The 23,295-nt window shown below is 54.4% G+C and overlaps 1 protein-coding gene across 25 annotated transcripts in view; it reads left to right on the forward strand.

The window, feature by feature from the left end:
- AKAP13 (A-kinase anchoring protein 13) overlaps window positions 1–22,187 on the forward strand; it is a 186,241-nt gene extending 164,054 nt beyond the window's left edge. For 9 of the 25 annotated variants that reach the window (XM_036355844.1, XM_036355850.1, XM_036355840.1 and 6 more), the window contains 18 exons: window positions 711–846; window positions 1,639–1,751; window positions 2,349–2,501; window positions 3,073–3,323; window positions 4,313–4,438; window positions 4,541–4,658; window positions 5,732–5,980; window positions 8,011–8,087; window positions 9,147–9,328; window positions 9,441–9,523; window positions 10,634–10,828; window positions 11,492–11,653; window positions 12,054–12,124; window positions 12,587–12,631; window positions 13,296–13,346; window positions 14,483–14,932; window positions 14,973–15,078; window positions 15,146–16,002. In XM_036355844.1, the coding sequence (XP_036211737.1) occupies window positions 711–846; window positions 1,639–1,751; window positions 2,349–2,501; window positions 3,073–3,323; window positions 4,313–4,438; window positions 4,541–4,658; window positions 5,732–5,980; window positions 8,011–8,087; window positions 9,147–9,328; window positions 9,441–9,523; window positions 10,634–10,828; window positions 11,492–11,653; window positions 12,054–12,124; window positions 12,587–12,631; window positions 13,296–13,346; window positions 14,483–14,932; window positions 14,973–15,078; window positions 15,146–15,696 (3,119 nt within the window). In that variant the 3' untranslated portion in view covers window positions 15,697–16,002. Of the gene's footprint in view, window positions 1–710; window positions 847–1,638; window positions 1,752–2,348; window positions 2,502–3,072; window positions 3,324–4,312; window positions 4,439–4,540; window positions 4,659–5,731; window positions 5,981–8,010; window positions 8,088–9,146; window positions 9,329–9,405; window positions 9,524–10,611; window positions 10,954–11,491; window positions 11,654–12,053; window positions 12,125–12,586; window positions 12,632–13,295; window positions 13,347–14,482; window positions 14,933–14,972; window positions 16,003–16,084; window positions 16,244–17,183; window positions 17,515–18,032 lie in introns of those variants that run through there. The other 16 variants (XM_036355852.1, XM_036355854.1, XM_036355855.1 and 13 more) reach the window with 12 other exon arrangements.
- Window positions 22,188–23,295: the final 1,108 nt, after the last annotated feature.

Below are 23,295 nucleotides of genomic sequence, written 5' to 3' on the forward strand. Positions count from 1 at the left end.
TAATTGACTTACCCCTAAGGCAGTATTTTTCAAGTGTAGTTTCTGGATTAATTAGAAGTGCAAATTCTTGGATCCTACCCAGACCTACTGAGTCAGAAATTCCAGAGGGTTAGCCCAGTGATCTGTGCGTTTTTTTAAAAAAATAAACATATATTTCAGAGAGGAAGCAGGGGAGAGAGAGAGAGACAGAGAGAGACAGACAGACACATCAGTGATGAGAGAAAATCATTGACTGGCTGCCTCCTGCACAGCCCCCACTGGAGATCAAGCCCACAACCCAGGTGAGCCCTGACCGGGAATCCAACCAAGGACCTCCTGGTTCCTGGGTTGATGCTCAAGCCCTGAGCCACACCGGCCGGGCCATAATGTATTAATTGGTCTTCTTTTGATATTCATTTGTATCATTTCCAGTCTTTCGTTTTATCAATACTGTTGCATTGAATAACTTTGGACATGTGTCATTTCAAACACAAACAAGTATATCTTATGGGATAAAAATATCCTGGAATAGAATTACCAGATCAAAGTGTATAGGCATATACAGTTTTAATAGAAATTGCCAAATTGTCTTCTCTGGAGTTTTCCACCCATTCACACTCCCAGGGCAAGTCGGCTGTAGAGCAGTGCGCTTCTGTGGCCTTGGTCAGATGAGTCAGTCCTGGTGGGCGTGGAGCGGTGACGCTCATCTGGTGTCTTCTCTCCCTTCACAGCCTCGCAGCCCAAGGAGCGCCCTCGGTCCGCAGTCCTCCTGGCTGATGAAGCCACTGCCGCCCCCCTGTTCCCCAATAGACGGTCCCAGCAGAGCATGTCGCTGTCCAAAAGTGTCTCCATACAGAACATCGCTGGGTGAGTGGGGGTTCAAGGATAGCACAGTAACACTGGCATAGTCATATCATTTGACAAAAAGATCTCGATAAGGGGTTTGGAGTACACGGAGTGATTCCGATGAGAATGAGGATGACATTTGATCACTCACTGCTGTGGCTACAGTTTGTCACAAGGATCCCCTTTAAACACCCTCATCGGGCCAGGTTGTCCTACGCTTTTGTATGTCATTACCCCGCTTCTAAAACCCTGAGTTCTGAAAGGGTGGTTTCTAATCAAAATAGGAAGTAGGAATAGGAAAAAGGGTGATTTCATTCTGAATTGTTAGTGCTAATCCCTTGTGTCATACACAAACATTCGCTGGGTGCCTGCTGTGCTAGCTAGTGAGTTGGGGGTCAAGAGAGCACAAGAATAACCAATATCACCCCAATAAATTTAATAAAAAAAATTTAAAAATTCTAAAAAGAATCCAGTTTATTGTAAGTGCTCAGCCTGTAATTGGGGGACAGGAGGGAAATGCAGTGGTTAGACGGTGAGTGTCAGACAGAGAAGTTTCTTCTATAATGTGTATACATTTGGGGGGCAGAGCACTCTTATCTATCATTTTAATAAAACCCAAGGCTCAGAGTTCGGGTTTGCAGTGATGCTACGTGCTTTAACTTCGATGAGTAGTTCTTGCTCCTGGGTTCCCAGCGTAAGCCTGTGTCTGGGTCACGCAGTCCGTGGGTGGCTGTCGCTGATCGTCCCGGTCCTCAGTGGACAACACAGACCATGGCTCATCCCCGTGTGTGACGCGCTGCTCTTTGTCCCCAGAGTTGGCAACGACGAGAACATATCGAACACCTGGAAGTTCCTGTCGCACTCCACAGATTCGCTGAATAAAATCGTCAAGGTCAACGAGTCCACAGAATCCCTTACTGACGAGGGTAAGAGGAAGTTGTAGCCTACACTTCGTTTTCTGTAGCGACTGTGCCGCGGCCTCACCCAGAATAGAGGCGTGTGTGGAATCTAGTGCCTGCCTCTTCCTTACTCCTGTGAAGATTGCCTAAATTGTCCATAAAACATCCAGTGCTTGGTGATAAACTGGTAATCACACCTACCCCCTTGTTAGATAGTTGTCCATTGAAAGATGTCCTTGCTTTTAATATGGTCATATTTTATACAAACGCTTTCTCTCCGCCCCGCCCCCAGACTTTAAGTTCTAGCTCTCTTGGCTCAGTGTGAACCTATTGTCCTAAACAAGCAAAGTTCCCAGGTCCCATCCAATTCCTACTTCACGTAGGAATCGTGTCTTAATGGCATTTGATGTGTGTGATGCTCACCACTCTAGCAAAGCCTCGGTGAGAGCATGTCGCTCCCAAACAGGCAGAGAGTCCCTTCTCTACTGGAAGGTGGTTCTGTGAACACTGCAGGATTCACGCGGAGTGTCTGCGTCCTAGGAAGTGGTCACACCCAGGGAAGTCCACGCAGGCTTCCGAGAGGTCCCAGACAGGGTTGTGATGCTGGCTCGTTGCTGTTTTGAGGAGTAGGTACAGACATGAATGAAGGACAGCTGATGGGCGACTTCGAGAGTGAGTCCAAGCAGCTGGAGGCGGAGTCCTGGAGTCGCGTGGTGGACAGCAAGTTTCTGAAGCAGCAGAAGAAGGATGCGGTCAAGCGGCAGGAGGTGATCTATGGTGAGACCCTGCCCTTCTCTGCTGGCCCTGCGTGTGCGCGGGGTCCAGAGGGTGCTGTGGGCCATTCCCTGGGCTGTGGAGAGTCAGTGTTCATCTGTCTAGCATCTCAAAGATTCTCCTTTACAACTTTGAGATATAGAGACATGCTCTTACTTCCTTCTATCCCTTTTCCTCTCTTTACAATTGCTTTCTCTAATTGTACTGGCCGTTTTATTTCCTATGAGTGCTTATTTATGCCTCAGGCCGAACAAGAAGTCTCTTGTTTACTGCCTCCACCGCACTAGGGACGAGTCGCTATTTCCTGTTTCTAGGAAATAGGAACACGGTACATTATGAAAGGTTTCAATTCCAGTGCAGACTGATGGCGAAACCGCCAGGGTGATGAGGCCCCAGCACCAGCGGCAGGTCCCAGGGGGGCGGGAGGAAGAGGAGGAAAACGCTGTCGGGAAGGCAGCTGCTGACCCAGGCTGAACGCTTACACGGGCTCTGAGTAGCCTGGGCCTCCGGGGGCTGCTGGCAGCAGCAGGGGCGCCGGGAGGAGGGCCCTGACCACCGAGCGCTGTCCCGGCAGAGCTGATGCAGACGGAGCTGCACCACATCCGCACGCTCAAGATCATGAGCGACGTGTACAGCCGGGGCATGATGACCGAGCTGCTCTTCGAGCAGCAGATGGTGGAGAAGCTGTTCCCCTGTTTGGACGAGCTGATCAGCATCCACAGCCAGTTCTTCCAGCGGATCCTGGAGCGGAAGAAGGAGTCCCTGGTGGACAAGAGCGAGAGGAACTTCCTCATCAGGAGGATGGGCGACGTGCTTGTGAACCAGGTGAGGGGGGGCGGCGGGGGCTCAGCGGCCGGCACGCGCGTCGCGGCTGTAGCGCCCGTTAGCTTTGTGCTCAGGCCAAGTGCTTCTCCCTCCGAGCCTCCGTTTCCTTTCTGTAGTGAGGACAGTAGCTTTTCTCTTCTAATTCTGTTCTCTTAGAAATTAATTTTTTTTTCATTGATTTCAGAGAGAGGCAGGGAGAGGGAGAGAGAGGTAGAACATCAGTGATGAGAGAGAATCATGGACCGGCTGCCTCCTGCACGCCCCCTACCAGGCATGGAGCCCACAACCAAGGCATGTGCCCTGACTGAGAATCGAACTGTGACCTCCTGGTCCATAGGTCGATACTCAGCCACTGAGCCACGCCAACAAGGCTGTGATTGGCTCTTTTCGTTTAGAATCATGCTTTCAAGGTTCATCAGTATTGTAGCATGCATGAAGTCAGTATTTCTTTTCCTTTTGTGGCTGAGTAATACTCATGTATGTCACAATTTATGTATACATTTATCCTTTGATGGGTTATTTCTGCTTTGGGGCCATTTGAATAATGAACATAGGTATGTAAGTTTTTGTGCGGACACATTTTTTAAATACATGTTTTTATTGATTTTTAGATAGAGAGGAAGGGAGAGGAAGAGATAGACACATCTCTCAGCTGCCTCCTGCGTGGCCCCTCCTGGGGATCAGGCCCGCCATCGGGCCTGTGCCCTGACCGGCAGTCGAGCCCGGGGACCTCTTGGTGCCTGGGGCAGGGCTCAGGAGCCACACGAGCTGGGCTGGGCACATGGTTTATGTCTAGGAGTGAACTTGCTGGGTTATTTAACTTCTGGAGGAACTGCCAGGCTGTTTGCCAGAGCCGCCGCACCATTTTAATCCTTTGGGGCAGTTTATGAGGAAGTATCTTGGGTTCTACAAACACGCAGCCGTGTACAAAATGGTGCTGCAGATTTAGCGCCTGAGTTACGGCCTGACTTCCGCTCTCTTCTGTGCAGTTTTCCGGGGAGAACGCTGAGCGCCTGAAGAAGACGTACGGCAAGTTCTGTGGGCAGCACAACCAGTCGGTGAACTACTTCAAAGACCTTTACACCAAGGACAAGCGTTTCCAGGCCTTCGTGAAGGTAGTGACGTGCAGCATGAGCACCCGCCCTGGTCCCGGAGCCGTGTCGCACAGGGTGAGCAGCCTCCGGGGCGGGTCCTGACGCGCCCTCATTCCCTTGCAGAAGAAGATGAGCAGTGCCGTCGTGAGGCGGCTGGGCATCCCCGAGTGCATACTGCTGGTCACGCAGCGCATCACCAAGTACCCCGTGCTGTTCCAGAGGATCCTGCAGTGCACCAAAGGTGAGCGCCGCCGAGGAGCGCGTTCCTGCTTTGCGGGCCTAGGGGATCCTGGGCTTTTATCTTCAAAAACGTGAAACATTCGCCCTGGCCAGTGTGGCTCCGTGGCTAGAGGGTTGGCCCATGGACTGAAGCGTCCCAGGTTCGATTCTGGTCAAGGGCACGTACCTCAGTTGCAGGCTCAGTCCCTGACCCTGGTAGGGCACATGTGGAGGCAGCCAATCAATGCGTCTCACTCACATCGACGTTTCTCCCTCTGTCTCTCCCCCTCCCTTCCACTCCCTAAAATTCAATGGGAAGATACCCTCGGTGAGGGTTAGCAAACACACACCTGAACGTTATGTCAGCAGACGGAGAGGATCATAGTAAGAGGGGAAGGAACCCCTTAGTGAGCCCATCAAGCGTTCCCTGACCTGGGCGCACCCTCCCTCCCTTTCCTCCGTCCGTCTGTCTGTCTCTGGAGCATGCGGGTACCTTTCCTTCCTCTTTCTCCTCTCAAGGCTCGTATCCCTCCCCCTGTACCCTCACCCCCAAGTTCCAAGCGCCCTTCTGTTGCCTCTCACTTGTTTCCTTGAGCCCATGTCTTCTACGGCTCACTTCTACCTCTGTGACTTCCTAAGTAAACTTTCATAGTTTGGGGGGAAAGAGTTCAAAGATCTGAATGACTTCTCCCTGTCACTGGACGGGCAATAGTTCCCACCGATTCCTCCCGTAAGCGCTGGGATGGCCGCTCCTTCTCACGCACTCGTGGCTGATCCTGCTTATACGCCATTACATGAAAGATGAGGTGAAACAGACAAGTAAGAAACTTGTTGTTCCTCTTCCTCCCTAAAAAGGTTTGCCTCCTTCTACTTGCGAACGTAGCATATAATTGTACGTTTCCTATATTATTGCAAATGTCTAGCTTTACTGAGATTTAAACTTGTGCCCAAGAGCGGGATAAGCACATGACCGTAGGCAGACTGGCATTGCTCCAACAGCGTGCGCACAGGGAGAAGGCTGAGGGAGGAGGGCAGGGCCTCCTTCTGCCCTTGTCTGCAAGGCTCCATGGGAAACAATTCTCCTTTCCTTCTCAGACAATGAGGTGGAGCAGCAAGACCTGGCTCAGTCCCTGAGCCTCGTGAAGGAGGTGATTGGAGCCGTGGACAACAAAGTGGCGAGTTACGAGAAGAAAGTACGTCTGAATGAGATTTACACGAAGACAGACAGCAAGTCGATCATGAGGATGAAGAGCGGTCAGATGTTTGCCAAGGAGGACTTGAAGCGGAAGAAGCTGGTGCGGGACGGGAGTGTGTTTCTGAAGAACGCAGCGGGCAGGTTGAAAGGTGCGGGTCACGTTTTCTCTCTCGCTCTAAGCAGGTGCCAGAGGACAGCGGGCAAAATCCAAGTAATTTTGTTAGAAACTCACCTCCAGGTTTTTCCGAGGGAGCCCACATCCAAACATCATGCAGGAACAACCATCATGTAATTGTTCTTAATCTTGTATCCAAAAGGTCTGGTTTGAGATAGCTTATAAATCATGTAAACACACCAAGTTTAGCGCTTGGTTCAGAGGATAGAGCATCAGCCTGCGGACCAAAGCAAGGGGTCAGATTAACACGCAGGTGTTAAGGACGGTGTATGGCCCTACAGGAGAGGGGCAACAGCCCACAGGCCTGGCTCGGGCCCGTCCGCACTGCCCTCTCCCGCTGTCTCTGAGCTGCTGGCTGGTCAGAAACACCCCCCTCCCCCCACCCCCCGTGAGGCCTGACTTTGCCAGAGCTGCCGCTGCCTGGAATTGGCTCCGTATTCTTTCCTTTCCAAAGCCGTTAGCCACTCCCCGAACAGAAACTAACAGGCCCCAGATGTTGGAATGAAGCTGTGGTCCAGCCCGCGGCGGGGCACTAGGTTTTCTGCCCTCAAAGGCCGCCAGCGCAGATAGAAGTGGGTGTTGAGTCACTCTCACCCCAAGTGAACTCGTGCCAGGAACAGCGGGTCCTGTGTGGGTGCCCTTTGAAGAGGGGGTTTCTCCGGCCCCTGACACCGAGCGTGTAAACCTCAGGATCCACTGAGGGTGAAACTTGTGTTTTAGAACTTTTTTTTTGGCAGGCACCTGAATTACTTAAAAGTAAACTTAAAAAAAAAAGGCAGTGCATGGAAAATGACTGTCATCCAGGCTGAGAACTCGCCCTCCCTGGAAGGGAGGCAGCCTCTCTCTGGCTTTGCAGTGACGACCCGGAAGGGGGTCTTGCTGTGGCAGAAGCGGCAGGAGGGCCGCACGTGTCAGTGCCATTCTTCCCACGGAATCATGGTCCCCCTTCCAGAGAGGATGCCACAGGAGGCTCACTGCAGAGATGTCTGACTATCCTTCAGGCAGTGATGCAAGGTGTCATCCGTGCTCCTGCAGGATTACATCAAGATTTTGTGGCCTTTAAAGAAAAAAAAAAAAAAATATATATATATATATATATATATATATATATATATATATATATGTATATATATATATTTAGATACATAGAGATATAGAGATATAGATATAGAGATAGAGATAGAGATAGAGATAGAGATAGAGATATATACTGATTTCAGAGAGGAAGGAAGAGGGAGAGAGAGATAGAAACATCCGTGATGAGAGAATCATTGATCGGCTGCCTCCTGCATGCCCCCTACTGGGGATGGAGCCCACAACCTGGGCATGTGCCCTCACTGGGAATCTAACCTCGACCTCCTGGTTCATTGGCTGATGCTCAGCCACTGAGTCACGCCGGCCAGGCTGTGGCCTTCTGATTCCTAGATCCAACTAGAGATGTTCATGTGCGTTGAGAAGCAGAGAAGGCTGTTCCGTGGCATGGAGAGGCTGAGGTGGACTTGACACAAAGCCCGCGTGCTCACACCTGCCTGTGGAATCAGAGGGCGGTGTGTAGCCTTCTGTTCTTACACTTAGAGAGTTTTATACATCACCTTCTGGCAGCGTTCCTGCCTGCGATCCCACGCCTTTCCCAGCGCTCTAAGCAGAAGGTGGGAAGTCCTGCGACTGGGAGTATTTTGTGGAATATGTTGCTGTCTAACATCTGTTCAGGTCCTGCTCTCCAATTATATTCCTCGAGTATTTTATTCTTCAAATCTTTCCTCATGAGATGGATCTTTTCAGAACTAAATACTTAAACTTTTCCAAGACGGGGCACTGGTGATAAAAACCCCATTTTGAAATGCCCCTGAAAGTCTAGTGACCAGATCCGGGTCATGGCGCAATGTGAGGCTGTGCAGCCTGGCTCTGCCTGGCTCTGGGTGTGTTGTGAATTACTCATGAAAGTGCTGTGCAGAGCTACCCTGTTCAACAGCCATTGTTCTCTTCTCTCCCCCCACCCTGCAGAGGTCCAAGCAGTTCTGCTGACTGACATTTTAGTTTTCCTTCAAGAAAAAGACCAGAAGTACGTCTTTGCGTCATTGGTAAGCTCAATTGTTCGTCTCTTCTGCTTGTAATTAATAACAGTGTTCAGGACAGTTAAGGGTAAATTGAGCATAAATGAAACACTGTGTTGTTGGTCTCCCTGCTCTCAAAATCAATCAGCTCAGCACAAATTTGTCTGGATAATTCTTATATAATAACCATTTTCTGTCCCTCTCCCAGACTCCCCTACCCCCCCCCCCCCCCCAATTTTTTTTCTCTGTTTCTTTACAATCCTTTTGAGAGCCTTGGACATTTGATCACTGGAGTATTTCTCACCCATTGTGCCCCGTAAATCATGCTAATTTATAATATTGCTAGCCAGATTCTGTGAGGATTCATCATGTAGAAAACATGACTCAAACCTTCATAGCCATAAGTTGTCATTTCCTTTGTGGAACTTTTTTCTGTTTGATAAAATGTAAGTGAAATAATGAGATATTTCTCTTTATCCTACATATACCATTGTTTAACCATGTGCTTTATTTATTTATTTTTTAAATATATTTTATTGATTTTTTACAGAGAGGAAGGGAGAGGGATAGAGAGTTAGAAACATCCATGAGAGAGAAACATCGATCAGCTGCCTCCTGCGCACCCCCTACTGGGGATGTGCCCGCAACCAAGGTACATGCCCTTGACCGGAATCGAACCTGGGACTCTTCAGTCCACAGGTCAACGCTCTAGTCACTGAGCCAAACTGGTCAGGGCTAACCATGTGCTTTAAAAAGGCATCTTGCCTGGCTGGTGTAGTTCAGTGGTTGAGCATCAACCTACGAACCAGGAGGTCATGGTTCGATTCCAGGTCAGGGCACATGCCCGGGTTGTTGGCTCCATCCCCAGTAGGGGGTGTGCAGGAGGCAGCTGATCAGTGATTCTCTCTCATGATTGATGTTTCTCTCTCTCCCTCTACCCCTTCCTCTCTGAAATCAATAAAAATAAATTAAAAAACAACAACCAACAAATAAAAAGGCATCCGGTCTCTCCTGAGATTGAAGTTGTCCCTAAGAGTTAGACTATTGTAACATTTCTTACATCTGCCCCTCCCCCCCTTCTTCTAGGACCAGAAATCCACAGTGATCTCCTTGAAGAAGCTGATTGTGAGGGAGGTGGCGCACGAGGAGAAGGGGTTATTCCTCATCAGCATGGGCATGAAGGACCCGGAGATGGTGGAAGTCCACGCCAGCTCCAAAGAGGAGCGCAACAGCTGGATCCAGATCATCCAGGACACAATCAACACCCTGTAAGCCGGCACGCCCACCGGGCCGCCCGCCTCGCGCCTTCCTAATCGCCGGTGTCCCACGGTAATCCATGTCTCAGGGATCTTTCCTTCCGTTTTATTTTGGTTGTGTTAGGAACAGAGATGAAGATGAAGGAATTCCTAGTGAGAATGAGGAAGAAAAGAAAATGTTGGACACCAAAGCCCGGGAATTAAAAGGTAAAGCTGTGGGAATTGGCCTGAGACCCTGTCTGTGGTGTCCTCCCGGGGCCTGGGTTCCAGAGCTGCCCTGCAGACACTCCAAAACGGGGGATCAAGAGCTTTTCACAAAAGAGAAACCAAGTCTGAGCTGTCACAGTCCTGGTACAAAGCAGACGTAAGACTGTGTCCCACCCTAGATCCCCGGAATATTGATTCTCTTGTCTCAGTATCCGTCTTCTGGGACCCTTTGCCACAGAGGATTTTGCAAAAATCAAGGACACATCTAAGATTAAAACAAGAAGGAAAGGGACTTGAGGAAAAGAACTTTCCAGTCAGTCTGGTTTTATGTTACCCTGGCTACTGTGCCGTACGCTCACAAGTGAGTTATGAGGTGGTTTGGGGAGAAGTGTGCCTGTTGATTATGCTTGACCACTACGAAGTCCCTACTGTTCTGTGTGGTCTTATCAGTATCCCTGCGAGACTTGGATCCTCATGCCCATTATGCAGCTGAGAAAGCTGAGGCGCACAAAGGCCGCGCCAACCAGGGCCCACCTACAGTTCACCAGGGCCAGGATTTTGCTCCCTGTCTCCTGACAGCAGAGCGAGTGCTCATCCCCCTTTGCCGGTGCTGGGGTGTTAGCACCAGCAATAATTGAAGGCCTGGGAGTTAAGGAGACCCCAGGAGGAAGGCGTGTAAGGCTAGGCAGCAGCCCAGGGTGGAGCCAAGGGAACCCCAGGTATTCCACTGCAGGTGACAGGTCTGTACCTGAGGGAGGATTTTAGGAAGAGAACCAGTGAGGGCCTCACAGGAGGGAGGAGTCTCCGTGCTGGAAAGGATGACATAGAAGATTTCCTTATGACCCTGGAGCGAGTTGATGTGGTGATGGGCAAAAGCCAGAAAAGAGCGCTGGCTTGTGATGTCAGAAATCCCAGTGTTTGAAGGACGAGGGGAGGTTACTAGATAGAAATTACAGAAGGAAAACTTGACACAGTCGCCAGGAAGGAAATTAAAGGGGGAAAGCTCTGTTCTCTGCTGTCCCGTAAGATACCACAAGGTGGCGCTCGTGTCTTAGTCACCGCATCATACCAAGGGATCAGACCACCAGTCCCTTTCTCCATCCACCGCAGAACAACTCCAGCAGAAGGACCAGCAGATCCTGCTCCTGCTGGAAGAGAAGGAGGGCATCTTCCGGGACATGATGGAGTGCAGCACCCCCTTGCCGGAGGAATACTCCCCCACCGTCAGCCCTCGCATCCTCTTCCGCTCCAACACAGAGGAGGCGCTCAAGGGAGGACCTTTAATGAAAAGTGCAATAAATGAGGGTAATCTCCGTTCAGCGCTGCCCCTTCTTTCCCCAGTGTGGTTAAACACTGTTACTTTTTATTGTTAAACAGCACAAATACAGAAAACAACCCCGAACAAACATTTCACTTTAGTGAGTTACCAGGTGAGCACCTTTTTAAAAAAATTTGATTTTAGAGACAGGGGAAAGGAGGGAGGGCGAGAGAGAAAGAGAGAGGGAGGGAGGGAAACATCAATCAGTTGCCTCCCATATCCTTCCCAACCTGGAATTAAACCTGCAACCTGGCTGTGTGCCCTGACTGGGAATCGAACCCACAACCCCTTGGTGTGTGGGACAATGCTCCAACCCACTGAGCCACACGGCCAGGGCCAGTGAGCATCTTGTAGCCACTCCCAGGCCAAGAAGTAAACTGTGGCCAGACACCCTAGGAGCCCTCCCACATGTCCTGCCCCCATCAAAGCTGGCTCCCGCCCTCCAGAAAGAGCAGGTGCTGGGACCCACAGTGACCACTTCCATTTCTTTATGGTTCTATGGCCAAGTCCTCTTTGTAGACTCCACTGTTTAGTCTTGCTCCTGTTTTTTATGTGTAAAATTCAGCCCCTCCCACCATCCCTTTCCACACAGTTTATTTTGGATTAATCTGAGCTTTTTAACGTAGGGTTTGCATGTTTCCTCTTCCCAGTGGAGATCCTTCAGGGTTTGGTGAGTGGAAGCCTGGGAGGCCCCCTCGGGCAGGCGGTGAGCAGTCCTGTGGGGCAGGAAGGCACAGTTGGCCCTGTCTCCTTGCCCCGGAGAGCGGAGACCTTCGGGGGATTCGACAGCCATCAGATGAACGCTTCCAAAGGTGAGTGAGTGTGAGCTGGTGCTTTCAGAGGCTGTCCTGGACTAACACAGAACTAGAAATGGTCGTCTGTCTCAGTCATCCGTAATGTTTCAGCGAGAGTCTCCTAAGGACCTGCTGCCATCCACTCAGGGAGCTATCTCAGTGTCAGGTTCATGTCGCATAACGAAGGGGTTCCGGGTCTCAGCTAAGCTGCAGCCAGAGGCATAACAACATTCATCTTTCCATTTGGTTCTTCGGCGTCAGTAGAATGATTAGGAATCACTTGGCTGCCTCCAGGTGGCCTCCCAGTCTTTGTCCTCAGTGGGGCTCAGAAATACCGTATCCCTAAGCCGGGTGTGTTGTATTCTTTCCTGGCTAATCTGTTGCACAGCTGAAAGGACACGCCTGTTTGTGTGTTTAGGAGGAGACAAGGAAGAAGGAGACGATGGCCAGGATCTGCGGCGAACGGAATCGGACAGTGGTCTGAAAAAGGCATGTTTTCCCAAAATGCACTACGACCTCCTGGGCACTGCTCTCTGATTCATGGGCTTTGGAATGCGTCCACTTTGATCTCGTTTTGGATTCCTGACTTGCTGTTTTTGTTTCCCACTTGATCTGAAGAGGAAAGTGCAAGTTAGAGCACTCGGTGCTGTTAGGAGTCCCCGTCTCTCGGGCCGCGTGGCCTCTCGGCTTAGAGCTTCGTGTTTACATTCATAGCTCGGCCCGGCCCTGCAGGACCAGTTTTGTCAAGAGGTTTGTGTAAAAGGCCCAAACCAGCATGAACTCTTGGCAAGGCTCGAGTAGCAGCTCAGTGGGGAACCTTCATTTCCCTGCATGAGAGGCTGAGATAGAACATAGAACAGGACAGGGGCGCGCAGTGTGACCCAGACGCACACTGGGTGTGCTTCCTGCCCCGGGAGCTTCATGCTTTGAAACTGTGGTTTTGTTTCCTAGGGTGGAAATGCTAACCTGGCGTTTATGCTGAAAAGAAACAACGAGGTAAGGACGGCGAGCTGTTGGAGAGGGTGACTTGTTTTCGCTGCTCGACTAGGAAAACTCCCGCTTGTTTCCTGGTGTGAACAGGCTGGCTCCGGGCTGTGCCCTGCACACGTCACAGGGGGCTGTCACGCTGGCCACAGGCGTCACATGGCTTATTGCCGAAGTGTGGCCTGCTTCCTTAGAGCTCTGCTATGGCTCTTTGACACTTGACATTTTAATCTATTAGACTGTTTTTTGTCTGAGCCAGGGTTCAAACTTAATTTTTTCCAAAGATCTAGCTAATTTTCTCAGAATAATTCATTGCGATTTCTTCCCCATTGATGTATAGATGCTCCTTGTACCACCTGCTAAATTCTTACGATTGGCTTTGTGCTTTCTGTCCTGTGAGATCGGTAGGTGTGTCATTTTGGTGGCACCCGTTTTAAATTCCCGGCGCTTAACACATTTTACTGTGTTCTGAGGTCCCGCCCACCACCGTTCTTCGTGTCATGTTTTTCGTGGCTGCTTGTACCCGCTTATTCTCTTCGGTGCTTTCAGCTTGAGAGCCTTTGGTTGGAATGCAAGTGCCTTGCTGTGTGTAGGGAGCTTGTCGGTCAGATGGCCGGCGGGGGGCTGGGTCTGGGCTCCGTCCTGACGGGAGGTCTCCATTGTGTCCCCTGTGCAGCAGGTCATCCAGAGCATCGTCCACCTCCACGAGCTCCTTAGCACTTTGCAGGTATGAGCCTCCTCTCCCGCCCCTTCATGCATTTCTCTCCAGAAGAACAGTGCGGAGGGGGTGTCGGTGGCCTGGGTGCTTTACTTTATAGGTTACTGATGGGTAAACGGGGCCCTCAGTCTAGAGAATGGGGCCTTCGTGCTGAGGACAGTCTTGGACGCAGCAGTTAGAGTGTGGTCAGCCTCTGAGTCTGGATGGGCCGAGGTGGCAGGAGTGCTGGGGGGCCCTGGGAGGCCGCGCCACGAGGCACAGGGCGCTGACAGGCACAGGCGATTTCCCTCTCCACAGGCCTGGGTGTGAGGTGCACGTCCCTGGCCCATGTCGCTCTGTGGTATTTGGATAGCGCGACCCTCCCAAACACCTACTCTTTTTTTTTTTTTTTTTTTTTTTAATATATTTTATTGATTTTTTACAGAGAGGAAGGGAGAGAGATAGAAAGTTAGAAACATCGATGAGAGAGAAACATCGATCAGCCGCCTCCTGCACATCTCCAACTGGGGATATGCCCGCAACCCAGGTACATGCCCTTGACCGGTATCGAACCTGGGACCTTTCAGTCCGCAGGCCGACGCTCTATCCACTGAGCCAAACCGGTTTCGGCAACACCTACTCTTTTTATTGATGTGAGGGAAACACATCGCTTGGTTGCCTCCTGCATGTACCCTGACCAGGGCCCAAGCCCGGGAGGAGCCTGCAGCCTCAGCACATGCCCTTGTCTGGAATCGAACCCGGGACCCTTCAGTCTGCAGGCCAACGCTCTATCCAACTGAGCCAAACTGGCCAGGGCCCAGGCACCTACTCCTGAGTGCTTTCTGGGAACATCCTGCCGATCTGCTCACTTCCGTACCCAGTCCCACCCTACCTGCTCCCACCTCCAGACACACACACCCCACCCCGGGCAGTGCCCGTGTCTGCAGGCAGCACGTACCCAGTTTGACACCATACTGAGTCCCCACACCATTGGCACCCCTGGTTGATACGCCCCCTGCTCTCCTGGAGGGCTGTCCCGGGCCAGCTCCCAACAGGAGGGCCGAGTGTCCTCTGTCCCGTGCCTGCTGCCCCTGGGCCCAGGACAGGAAGGAGGGGCCGGGAGGCGGTCCCAGCCAGAGGCTCACCGCCCCCCCTGGTGCCCGCAGGGGGTGGTGCTGCAGCAGGACAGCTACATCGAGGACCAGAGGCTGCTGCTGAGCGAGAGGGCGCTGGCCCGCAGCTCGTCCCGGCCCAGCTCCCTGGTGGAGCAGGAGAAGCAGCGCAGCCTGGAGAGGCAGCGCCAGGACCTGGCCGACCTGCAGAGGCAGCAGGCGCAGCACCTGGAGGAGCGGCGGCGGCGGGAGCGCGAGTGGGAGGCCCGGGAGCGGGCGCTGCAGGAGCGGGAGGCCCGGCTGGCCCAGCGCGAGGAGGAGGTGCAGCGCGGCCAGCAGGACCTGGAGCGGGACCGGGAGGCGCTGCTGCAGAAGCGGGGCGCCTACCAGTACGACCTGGAGCGGCTGCGCGCGGCCCAGAAGCAGCTGGAGCGGGAGCAGGAGCAGCTGAAGCGGGACGCGGAGCGGCTCGGCCAGAGGCAGCTGGAGCGCGACGCCTGTCAGGTACGGGTCAGGTACGGGCCGCCTGTCAGGTACGGGTCAGGTACGGGGCCGCCTGTCAGGTACGGGTCAGGTACGGGGCCGCCTGTCAGGTACGGGGCCGCCTGTCAGGTACGGGGCCGCCTGTCAGGTACGGGGCCGCCTGTCAGGTACGGGTCAGGTCCGGGGCCGCCTGTCAGGTACGGGGCCACCTGTCAGGTACGGGCCGCCTGTCAGGTACGGGGCCGCCTGTCAGGTACGGGTCAGGTCCGGGGCCGCCTGTCAGGTACGGGTCAGGTCCGGGGCCGCCTGTCAGGTACGGGTCAGGTCCGGGGCCGCCTGTCAGGTACGGGTCAGGTCCGGGGCCACCTGTCAGGTACGGGTCAGGTATGGGGCCGCCTGTCAGGTACGGGTCAGGTCTGGGGCCACCTGACAGGTACGGGTCAGGTCCGGGGCCGCCTGTCAGGTACGGGTCAGGTCCGGGGCCGCCTGTCAGGTACGGGTCAGGTCTGGGGCCACCTGTCAGGTACGGGTCAGGTCTGGGGCCACCTGTCAGGTACGGGTCAGGTACGGGGCCGCCTGTCAGGTACGGGGGCCGCCTGTCAGGTACGGGGCCGCCTGTCGGGTCCGGGGCCGCCTGTCGGGTCCGGGGCCGCCTGTCGGGTACGGGGCCGTCTGTCAGGTATGGGGGGCCGCGACAGAAGGGGCCACGGCAAGTGGAACCTCTGCTCAGCACCAGGAGAAAGGACGCGAGAGAGAGGCCGATTCTACAGACTCTCTCTTCGTAGGAAAGGGGAGGGGGAAGGGAGTCTTCTCTCCTGGTTCCATCCCCGAGAGGCTGATGTGGGGAATGGCAGTGCTGGGGACTTGAGCAGGAAGCTAACGGGCCCTTCCTCGGCGAGCCGAGACAGTGGTGGTCAGCCAGCTGGGACTCTGGAGCAGCCCCTCTGCTCTGTCCCGTGTAAGAAATCAGAATGGCCCTGGCTGGTGTGGACCAGTGGTCAGAGCACCAGCCTGTGGATTGAAGGGTCTCAGGTTCAATTCCCGGTCAGAGGCACCTACCTGGGTTGCGGATTCCATCTCTCTCACGTCAATGTTCTTCTCTCTCTCTCCTTCTCTCCTCCTCCTCTCTCTCTCCCTCCTCTACCTCCCTTCCTTCCACTCTCTGAAAATCAGTGGAAAGCATATCCTCAGGTGAGGATTAACCACAAGAAAGAGATCAGAACGGCCCCCAAAGGAAGCTGTAGCTCATGTGGGGAAATGTGCCAGGGCTCGGGGACCGTGCCCTGCCTGTGAGCACCAGGTGCCTGTCAGTGGCCCTGAAAGGATGGGAAGGTGGGTTCAGGGGCATCAGTTACAGGGAGAGCCCACCCCTGGGAGGGCGGCAGCTGCTCTGTGCGGAGAGGGTGTTGGTGCTGAGGTGCTGGTGGAGGGCTCCTTGTGCTGTAGCTGCTCCTCGGGGAAGCAGCTTTCCCTCTGCAGCACTGAGCTCCTGCAGGGGCCCGTGCGATCCTGGAGCACAGCCGCTGGGGGCAGGGGGAAGCCTGGGCGGGCACAGATCGCCTGGTAGATATGCACGTCCTGTTGCCATTTGATGGATCGATTGACCTTGGACCATCGAAGAGAATTCAGCTGACAGCTTCTAGAAGGGACGGTTCTGCTCCCTGCAGAGTTGTCGTGTGTGTGTGTGTGTGTGCACGCGTGTGTGTGTGTGAGAGAGACGCAGGAGGGTTCCTTGTGTGTGAGAGAGACGCAGGAGGGTTCCTTCCTCCCCACCCGTCCAGTCCTCGGGCTCCACGGGCACAGAGAGCGTGGGTGGGGCTGACAGCCCTCATCTCGCTTTATCTCAGTTTGGCCTTTGACCAGAATAGACTCCTGGTGTAAACGCCACTGTCCAGCTGCTGTACTTCTACCCTGAACAGGCTTCTAGAAGCTCTGAGCCCCAAGTAATCCCCACGTCCCTGTGTACATCAGCCTTCAGGGTCAGGGTTGCAGCGCCCCTCTTTCTTCAGGGAGTGGGAGGGACCTCGCCCACGGTCCTATTCATTCTTTATGATGCAGGTGTTACGTGCATGTAGTAAACATAGTAATGGTGTCAAAGGTGACGTTTTCAGCACTGGCATCGATCCTGCGTGGGGGAGGGCCGTAAAGGAGTCCTGAGCCTTTTTATGTTGAGGACTGTGGAGTCCGGGCAGGGGTCACAGCCTGGCCAGCCTCCCCAGTGGCCCCGGGTGCCGCAGCCTCTGAGCACACCCCTTCTCTCGCACGTGTGCAGGTCTCCCATCCACACCCCAAGCTGCTGAGGATCCCCACCTTCCTCCCCAACCCCGAGGAGTCCCCCCTGCCGCCTGCGCCTTCGATAGCCAAGTCAGGGTCCTTGGACTCAGAACTCTCGGTGTCCCCAAAACGGAACAGCATTGCTCGGACACACAAAGACAAGGGGCCTTTTCACATACTGAGTTCTGCCAACCAACCCAGCAGAGGGCCGGAGGGCCCCAGCCAGACCCCGGCGCCCCCCTCCTCCTCCACCCGCCTGTTTGGATTGGCAAAGCCAAAGGACAAGAAGGAGAAAAAGAAGAAGAACAAAGGCCGCTCTCCGTCCGGGGGTGAGTCGCACACCGTCTCCCCGTGGCCGGGTTGTCCTTGGAGCCCGAGGAGGGGGAGATGTTAGTGGCGGGCCGGGTTAGTGTAGTGAGAGGGACCATGGGGTATATAAGAGCCAAACGGTCCTACTTCCCACCAAACCCCCTTGCACTGCCCACAGCGAACCCAGATACCAGTTCAGGGAGCTGGTGCTTGGTGCGGCACATGCCTGCAGGAGGCGGCACATGCGTGCGGAGGGCAGGCTTCCCTCTCAGGGTCCATCTAGCTCAGGAATGAGCCCCCCTCCCGGGAGCACCCCAGCCTCCCGCCTTCCCCGGCTTCGCCAGGGACTGATAATAGTACCTGTGCTCCGTGCGCACTTCAGTATCACATAGGCTCCTGGCAGGAGTGAGGGCGGCGAGCAGAGGGCGGTCCCCCAGCCCCTCGTCTGTCTGCAGCTTAGAGCCTTGTGTTTGGGGAGGAAAAGGGGGAGCTTGATTTTTTTCTGAATTTCTTTTTCCTTTTGTGTCCCCTTTTCCAGACGGCCCTGCATCAGAAGTGCCCGCAGAGGGTGAGGAGATCTTCTGCTGATCCCCCTCCCCCGCTGGCCGTGGCACCAGCCCCCTCCTGCTGTCCCTGCGTGCCCGCTCTCCTGCGTGGACACCGCCCTCTTCAAGCATCGCTCCTCCGCACTGCAGGGCCGGGACCTGAGGGACAGGGGGTCCCGCGCGTCGGTGGGTGAGGAGGCCCAGACTTCCCACCCTGGCGACGGGGTGGGGGCCGGCCGGTTGAGAGTGTTACACTGAAAGCAGTGTCCCCAGAAGTCCAGGCGATGGTGTGGGCCATGTCAGGAATCCTAAAAGCTGAAAGAATGTTCCAGATGAGGTGTGAAATGCTGGCTGCCTTTTGTTTTGGGGACCGCCTCTGAGACGCCAACAGCAGGTGGAGGGGACTTGCTGTGTGTGCATACAGTGACCGTCCGCATACGTGCGTGGGGCTGGCAGGGTCACGCAGTCTGTCCGTGAGCACTGCGCAGGCGCGTGCAGGCTGGGCTCTCGTCGCTGGGCCCCGAGGCGGTTCCCACCCCCCACTCCGCACGCCTGTTTGCATGTATCTCCGTTCACTGTAGAAGGGATGACGGACACGTGTGGAAACCAGTGAGAAAAGACTTGGTGTTTCAAAAGCATCTGATCTGCACCTCCTCAATTCTCGTGTTCCAACCACCAAAACAAGGGCCCGATTTCATTGATCAATTCGGAAGAAATTCCACCCTGGTTTTCCAAGGTGTTTGCCCACATGTTCTGGGCGTGATGAAGCAGAGAGGCCTCCTCGCCACCACCCCTGCAAGGTGACACTTTTTGGTTGTCACTGACCACTCAGAAGTGGCCACAGCGTCCTGGCAGTGTTCCTGAGGACCACGGTGGCCCCCGGGAAGCTGGTCCTGCCTGGCGCTCATGGGAGACAGCGGCCCCTCGGCTCCACCAATAGGGGCCCGCTCCTCCTGCAGGAGCTTGTCCCCGCCCCAGGCTAGGACCCCCAGCTGGGAAGTAGCTCAGTGAAGGTGTGAAACAGTGGTCTGTCTCCACCAGCACAGGAGAGACAGGCCGGGTGTGGCTCGGGAGGGCTCTCACTCTGTCTGGAGGCTTGGCAAAATTTAACTTCTTAAAAAGTTTTTTAAAAACCTAAAGGCCTGTTGGTTATTGCACTCTGCCCCGTGAAGATGCCTCAGAGGCGGCCTGTTTCCTGTCCTCTGTCTTCTGTCCTTTTTGCCTTCTGCGTTGGGTCTGTATTTGCTTTCAGCTTGTCACCAGCTGGGCGGTGCCGGGGTTCATGGGCGTGGCTCCCCTGCGAGGCCGCACCTGCCCCGCTGTGGCTGCCGGGAGGCACCCCGGGGACCGTGCTCTAACGCGGCTCCCACTCCTGCCTTCTGCCCCTCGGGAGCCGTGACCATCCTTTTTAAAAAACAAAAAATCTGTAACTTGGTGCTTGATGAATTGCAAGCTGGCCTTGCAGATGGAGATATTTATCTTTCAGTTTATTTGAAAGAGGTCTGGTTTAAAATCGTTAGCTAGTTATGTTTTATTTATTGTGTGTGTGTGTCCGTGTCCGTGTCCGTGTCCGTGTCCATGTGTGTGAGGGCGAACATACTGTCCCAACGGTTACCCAACTCCCTGGTCACTGGCCGGGGAGCGGCGCCGGCTGCTCACCCCTCAGTGTCTGCAAGTGCCTTGAAGGCCCACAAGACACCAGGGTGGGGAAGGGTCCCTTTCCTGCCCCACCCCAGCCCCAGCGCATCCTTTACCAAGGAGGGGGTGTCTTCTTGCTGCCGAGGAGGGACGCTTGCCTGGTTTTGTCATTGAGTTTCTTTCCCTCCAGCAATAGACTTGAGGAATAAAACCAACCGATTTCTCCTTTTCTCTCATAACCATGTATCCACCCCACCCCTCCGCCCACCACCAAAGACCCTAAACAGCAAGCAGCCAGTCCCCCCAGCTTCGCAGCACAGCCATGCCCACCTGGCCCTCCCAGAGCTCAGCTGTCTGTCCTTGTCGCCTGCTGGGTTACCCCGGGGCTTCGTGTCGCTCTGCTGGAAGGCAGCACCGGGTCCACGTGCGCCCGGCCGCCTGTGCCCGGGACGATGCGATGGGCTGTCGGGCTGCGCTCAGAGGCCAGTGGACAGGGAGCGTGTGTGGCTGCACAGCGTGGCTTCCGTTTGAGACTCACTCCCCCGCCCCACCCCCTCCCTCTGAGGTTGAACTTGGGGATTTTTGCTGCTGTGCTTGTGCTTATGACCTTGAGGACGGCGCTGAGTCTAAGCCCCGCCTGGGTTTCTTTCCTGGGAGAAGGGGTTGACTTCTCGGGTGACTCAGGTTCAAGTCCTCGGGGCCCCCAGCTTCTCTGTCAGCCTCCAGAGATCAGGTACCCAACATTGTGTTTAAGTTTTGGGGGGACGAAGGAGACACCTTCCAGAGTCTCCAGGTTTCCAGAATCTAATGAGTTTCCTGGAAGGAGGGGTACCTTCTCTCCATTATATCATCTCGGTAATTGTCATCCTACCTGGGCGACCTGTGCACTTTTCATGCTGTCGCCAGCTGGCTTCGCTTTTGTGACAACTGTGTCAACTGTTTCCTTCTTGGAAAACCCAGGTGGTTAAAAACACGCAAACGCCCACAATTCAGCCTTTGCCAACGTTCCATCCTACCCCCGAAGCTGTATGTGGGCAAGAAATCTGTGTCAAGATTTTTTTGGAAAAGGTACGAATCTTACCTTTTTTCCTCTTAAGTCTCAGGGCAATACCACTGGAACCTGTCCCTTTGCTCACTTGCTCCCTTATCTGTTACCTTCCCAAGCCCGGCATTAGCAGCAGTGAGCATAGCGTGAGGCCCTGGGGCTTTGCGGGGCCTTTTTGGGGCGGGAATAGAGCGCATAGGGTTTCACAGAATGGGCTCTGCCTTCAGAAAAGCTGGGACCGCACATAACCTTCGAGGCCAGACCGTGGTCCGGAAGTCGCTCCTCCGTCATCCTTGTCTCTGAGGCTTTCTCCCCAGGGGTCTTTCCCCGAGGGTTTGAGTGTGGACCTCCCGTGCGATGGTGGCAGTTGTGCCAGAGGACAGCCGAGCCCTGGGAGGGGTGTAGAGAGGGGCTTGGTGAGGAGGCTCCAGGGCCACAGAGAGGGTGGTTTGGCGGGGACACTGCCACAGGGCATCGACCCCCTCCACGCTGGGGTGTGCTTGGAATGGGAGCCTGCAGGGACTGTGGCTGGCAGGGTGGGTGTGCCTTGCCCCTGCAGCGGGACCGTTGGACAACACGGCTGTGGTCCTGACTGGCCGGTCCTAGCCGGGCCTGGCGCTCCTTGGCCTAAAGAGACGGGGGAGGGGCCCAGCGTGCTTGGCTTTGCTGCTTCCTCTTTCTTCCAACGCAGCGTGACATTCCTTCTTAACCAGAGCCTTGGGACGGACGCCTGCTGGCCAGGTGTTAGGATGACAAGTATTGTAATGCGGCCATAATAGGAAAAACACACACAGGCTGCTGCTTCCCATGTCCTCCTCTAACTGAATTTATGCAAAGACAACAGGCCTCAAATGACTTCTCCAACTCGTGAGGCTCAAAGATGGGCAAACGCAAGTGGGCCAGGCTCTCCTGCCACAGACCCTGCTGTGCTGCTGCCAACACCCAGCCAGAGCCGGCCTGTGCCCCGCCTCCCTGCCTCCTGCGGCCAACGGAGGACCGGCCCCAGCCCCTGGCCCCCCGTGCACTCCGCTTGTCACCTCTGCCTTTTGCAGCCACCCAACAGGAAGGGCAGCGAGAGCACGACAGGGCCCCGCCCTGTGGTCACGGCTCAGCCTGTGGCTTCCTGTGTGTCACGCACCCCGTGGGGCGCGGGGGCCACCGGGACAGGCAGGAGATGACCACGCACACCTGCGTCTGCTCATTCGTGTTTCCCCTGTGTGAACATTTCTGTGCTGAATCCCACTAAGTAAGGGGTGAAACCCACGTGCTGTATATGCATTTGTAATTATGTATAAAGTGAACAGTTTTAAACTGTAAAGATTTTTTTTTTCAGTGTGTTTCCTGGAATTTTGCCACAACATACTGGCTTTGTATTTTATTTATCTTCCTGTCTAGTTATTGGCTTCAGATTTCTGTAAAGTCCCCCTCAACCCTTCCAAAAAAATAAATGTTCTGTACGTCTCGACTGCGGCTGGTGTGTGGCTGTCCGTCCGGGTCTGGGCTTGCTGGAGAAAACTCTGGGTTCCTGGTAAAGGGGGACCCCTTCCTGCCGAAACCAGTTTGGCTCAGTGGATAGAGTGTCGGCCTGCGGACTGAAAGGTCCCAGGTTCGATTCCGGTCAGGGGCATGTGTCTGGGTTGCGGGCACATCCCCAGTGGGAGATGTGCAGGAGGCGGCTGACCGATGTTTCTCTCTCATCGATGTTTCTAACTATCTCTCTCTCTCCCTTCCTCTCTGTAAAAAATCAATAAAATATATTTAAAAAAAGAAAAAAGAAAAAAAAAAGGGGGGGGGGACCCCTTCCCCAACTCCAAGGAGAGCCTTCCTCCCAATGGAACCTATTTCCACATTTGGGGACAGGAACCAGGAGAGCCTGGAGCACTGGTGGCTTCTTGGGGACTCCCACTCTTGCTATAGCCGGGACCCCGAACCCCAGGGTGCCAAGTGCCAGAACTCTGTCCAGTTAAATCAGTGCAGTGGAAATGCCCTTTGCCATAGACTCCCATGTAAAAAGATGGTTAATTTGCTTTTCTTTACCAGTTTTCTGCCCACATGGCTGGATTTGATCACAGAAGGCGGGCTCCACGGAGAAACCACTGCCACACACCACAGCAGAGAGGCTGTGCTGAGCCGCCCGTGGGAGCCGGGCTGCCACTCCTGCAAAAGGCCCCAAGCCCCCTGGACCCTGGGCTCTGTGCCCTATGGCGCCGTGCAAAGCCGCCTGGGATCTTGGCTTTGCCACTTACAAGCTCCTCTCGCAACAATGGGAAGAAGACACTCCCGCCAGAGTGCCAAGCACCTTCCCTCTCCCAGTGAACTTGCAAGGGCACCAATGTCTTAAGAGTCTCCTCTGCGCCCAGGGTGGCTCAGTGCTTGAGCTTCGACCTATGACCAGGAGATCACAGTTCAATTCCCGGTCAGGGCACAGGCCTGGGTTGCAGGCTCCATCCCCAACCAGTAGGGGGCGTGCAGGAGGCAGCTGAGCCATGATTCTCTCTCATCACCGATGTTTCTCTTTCCCTCTCCCCCAACCTCTTGAGTGGGTCAGGCCTCCCGTGGTCCTTGGGTTTGAG

The sequence above is a fragment of the Myotis myotis genome, unplaced genomic scaffold (assembly GCF_014108235.1).
Source record: "Myotis myotis isolate mMyoMyo1 unplaced genomic scaffold, mMyoMyo1.p scaffold_m19_p_23, whole genome shotgun sequence".
In the NCBI taxonomy this organism is placed as follows: Eukaryota; Metazoa; Chordata; class Mammalia; order Chiroptera; family Vespertilionidae; genus Myotis; species Myotis myotis.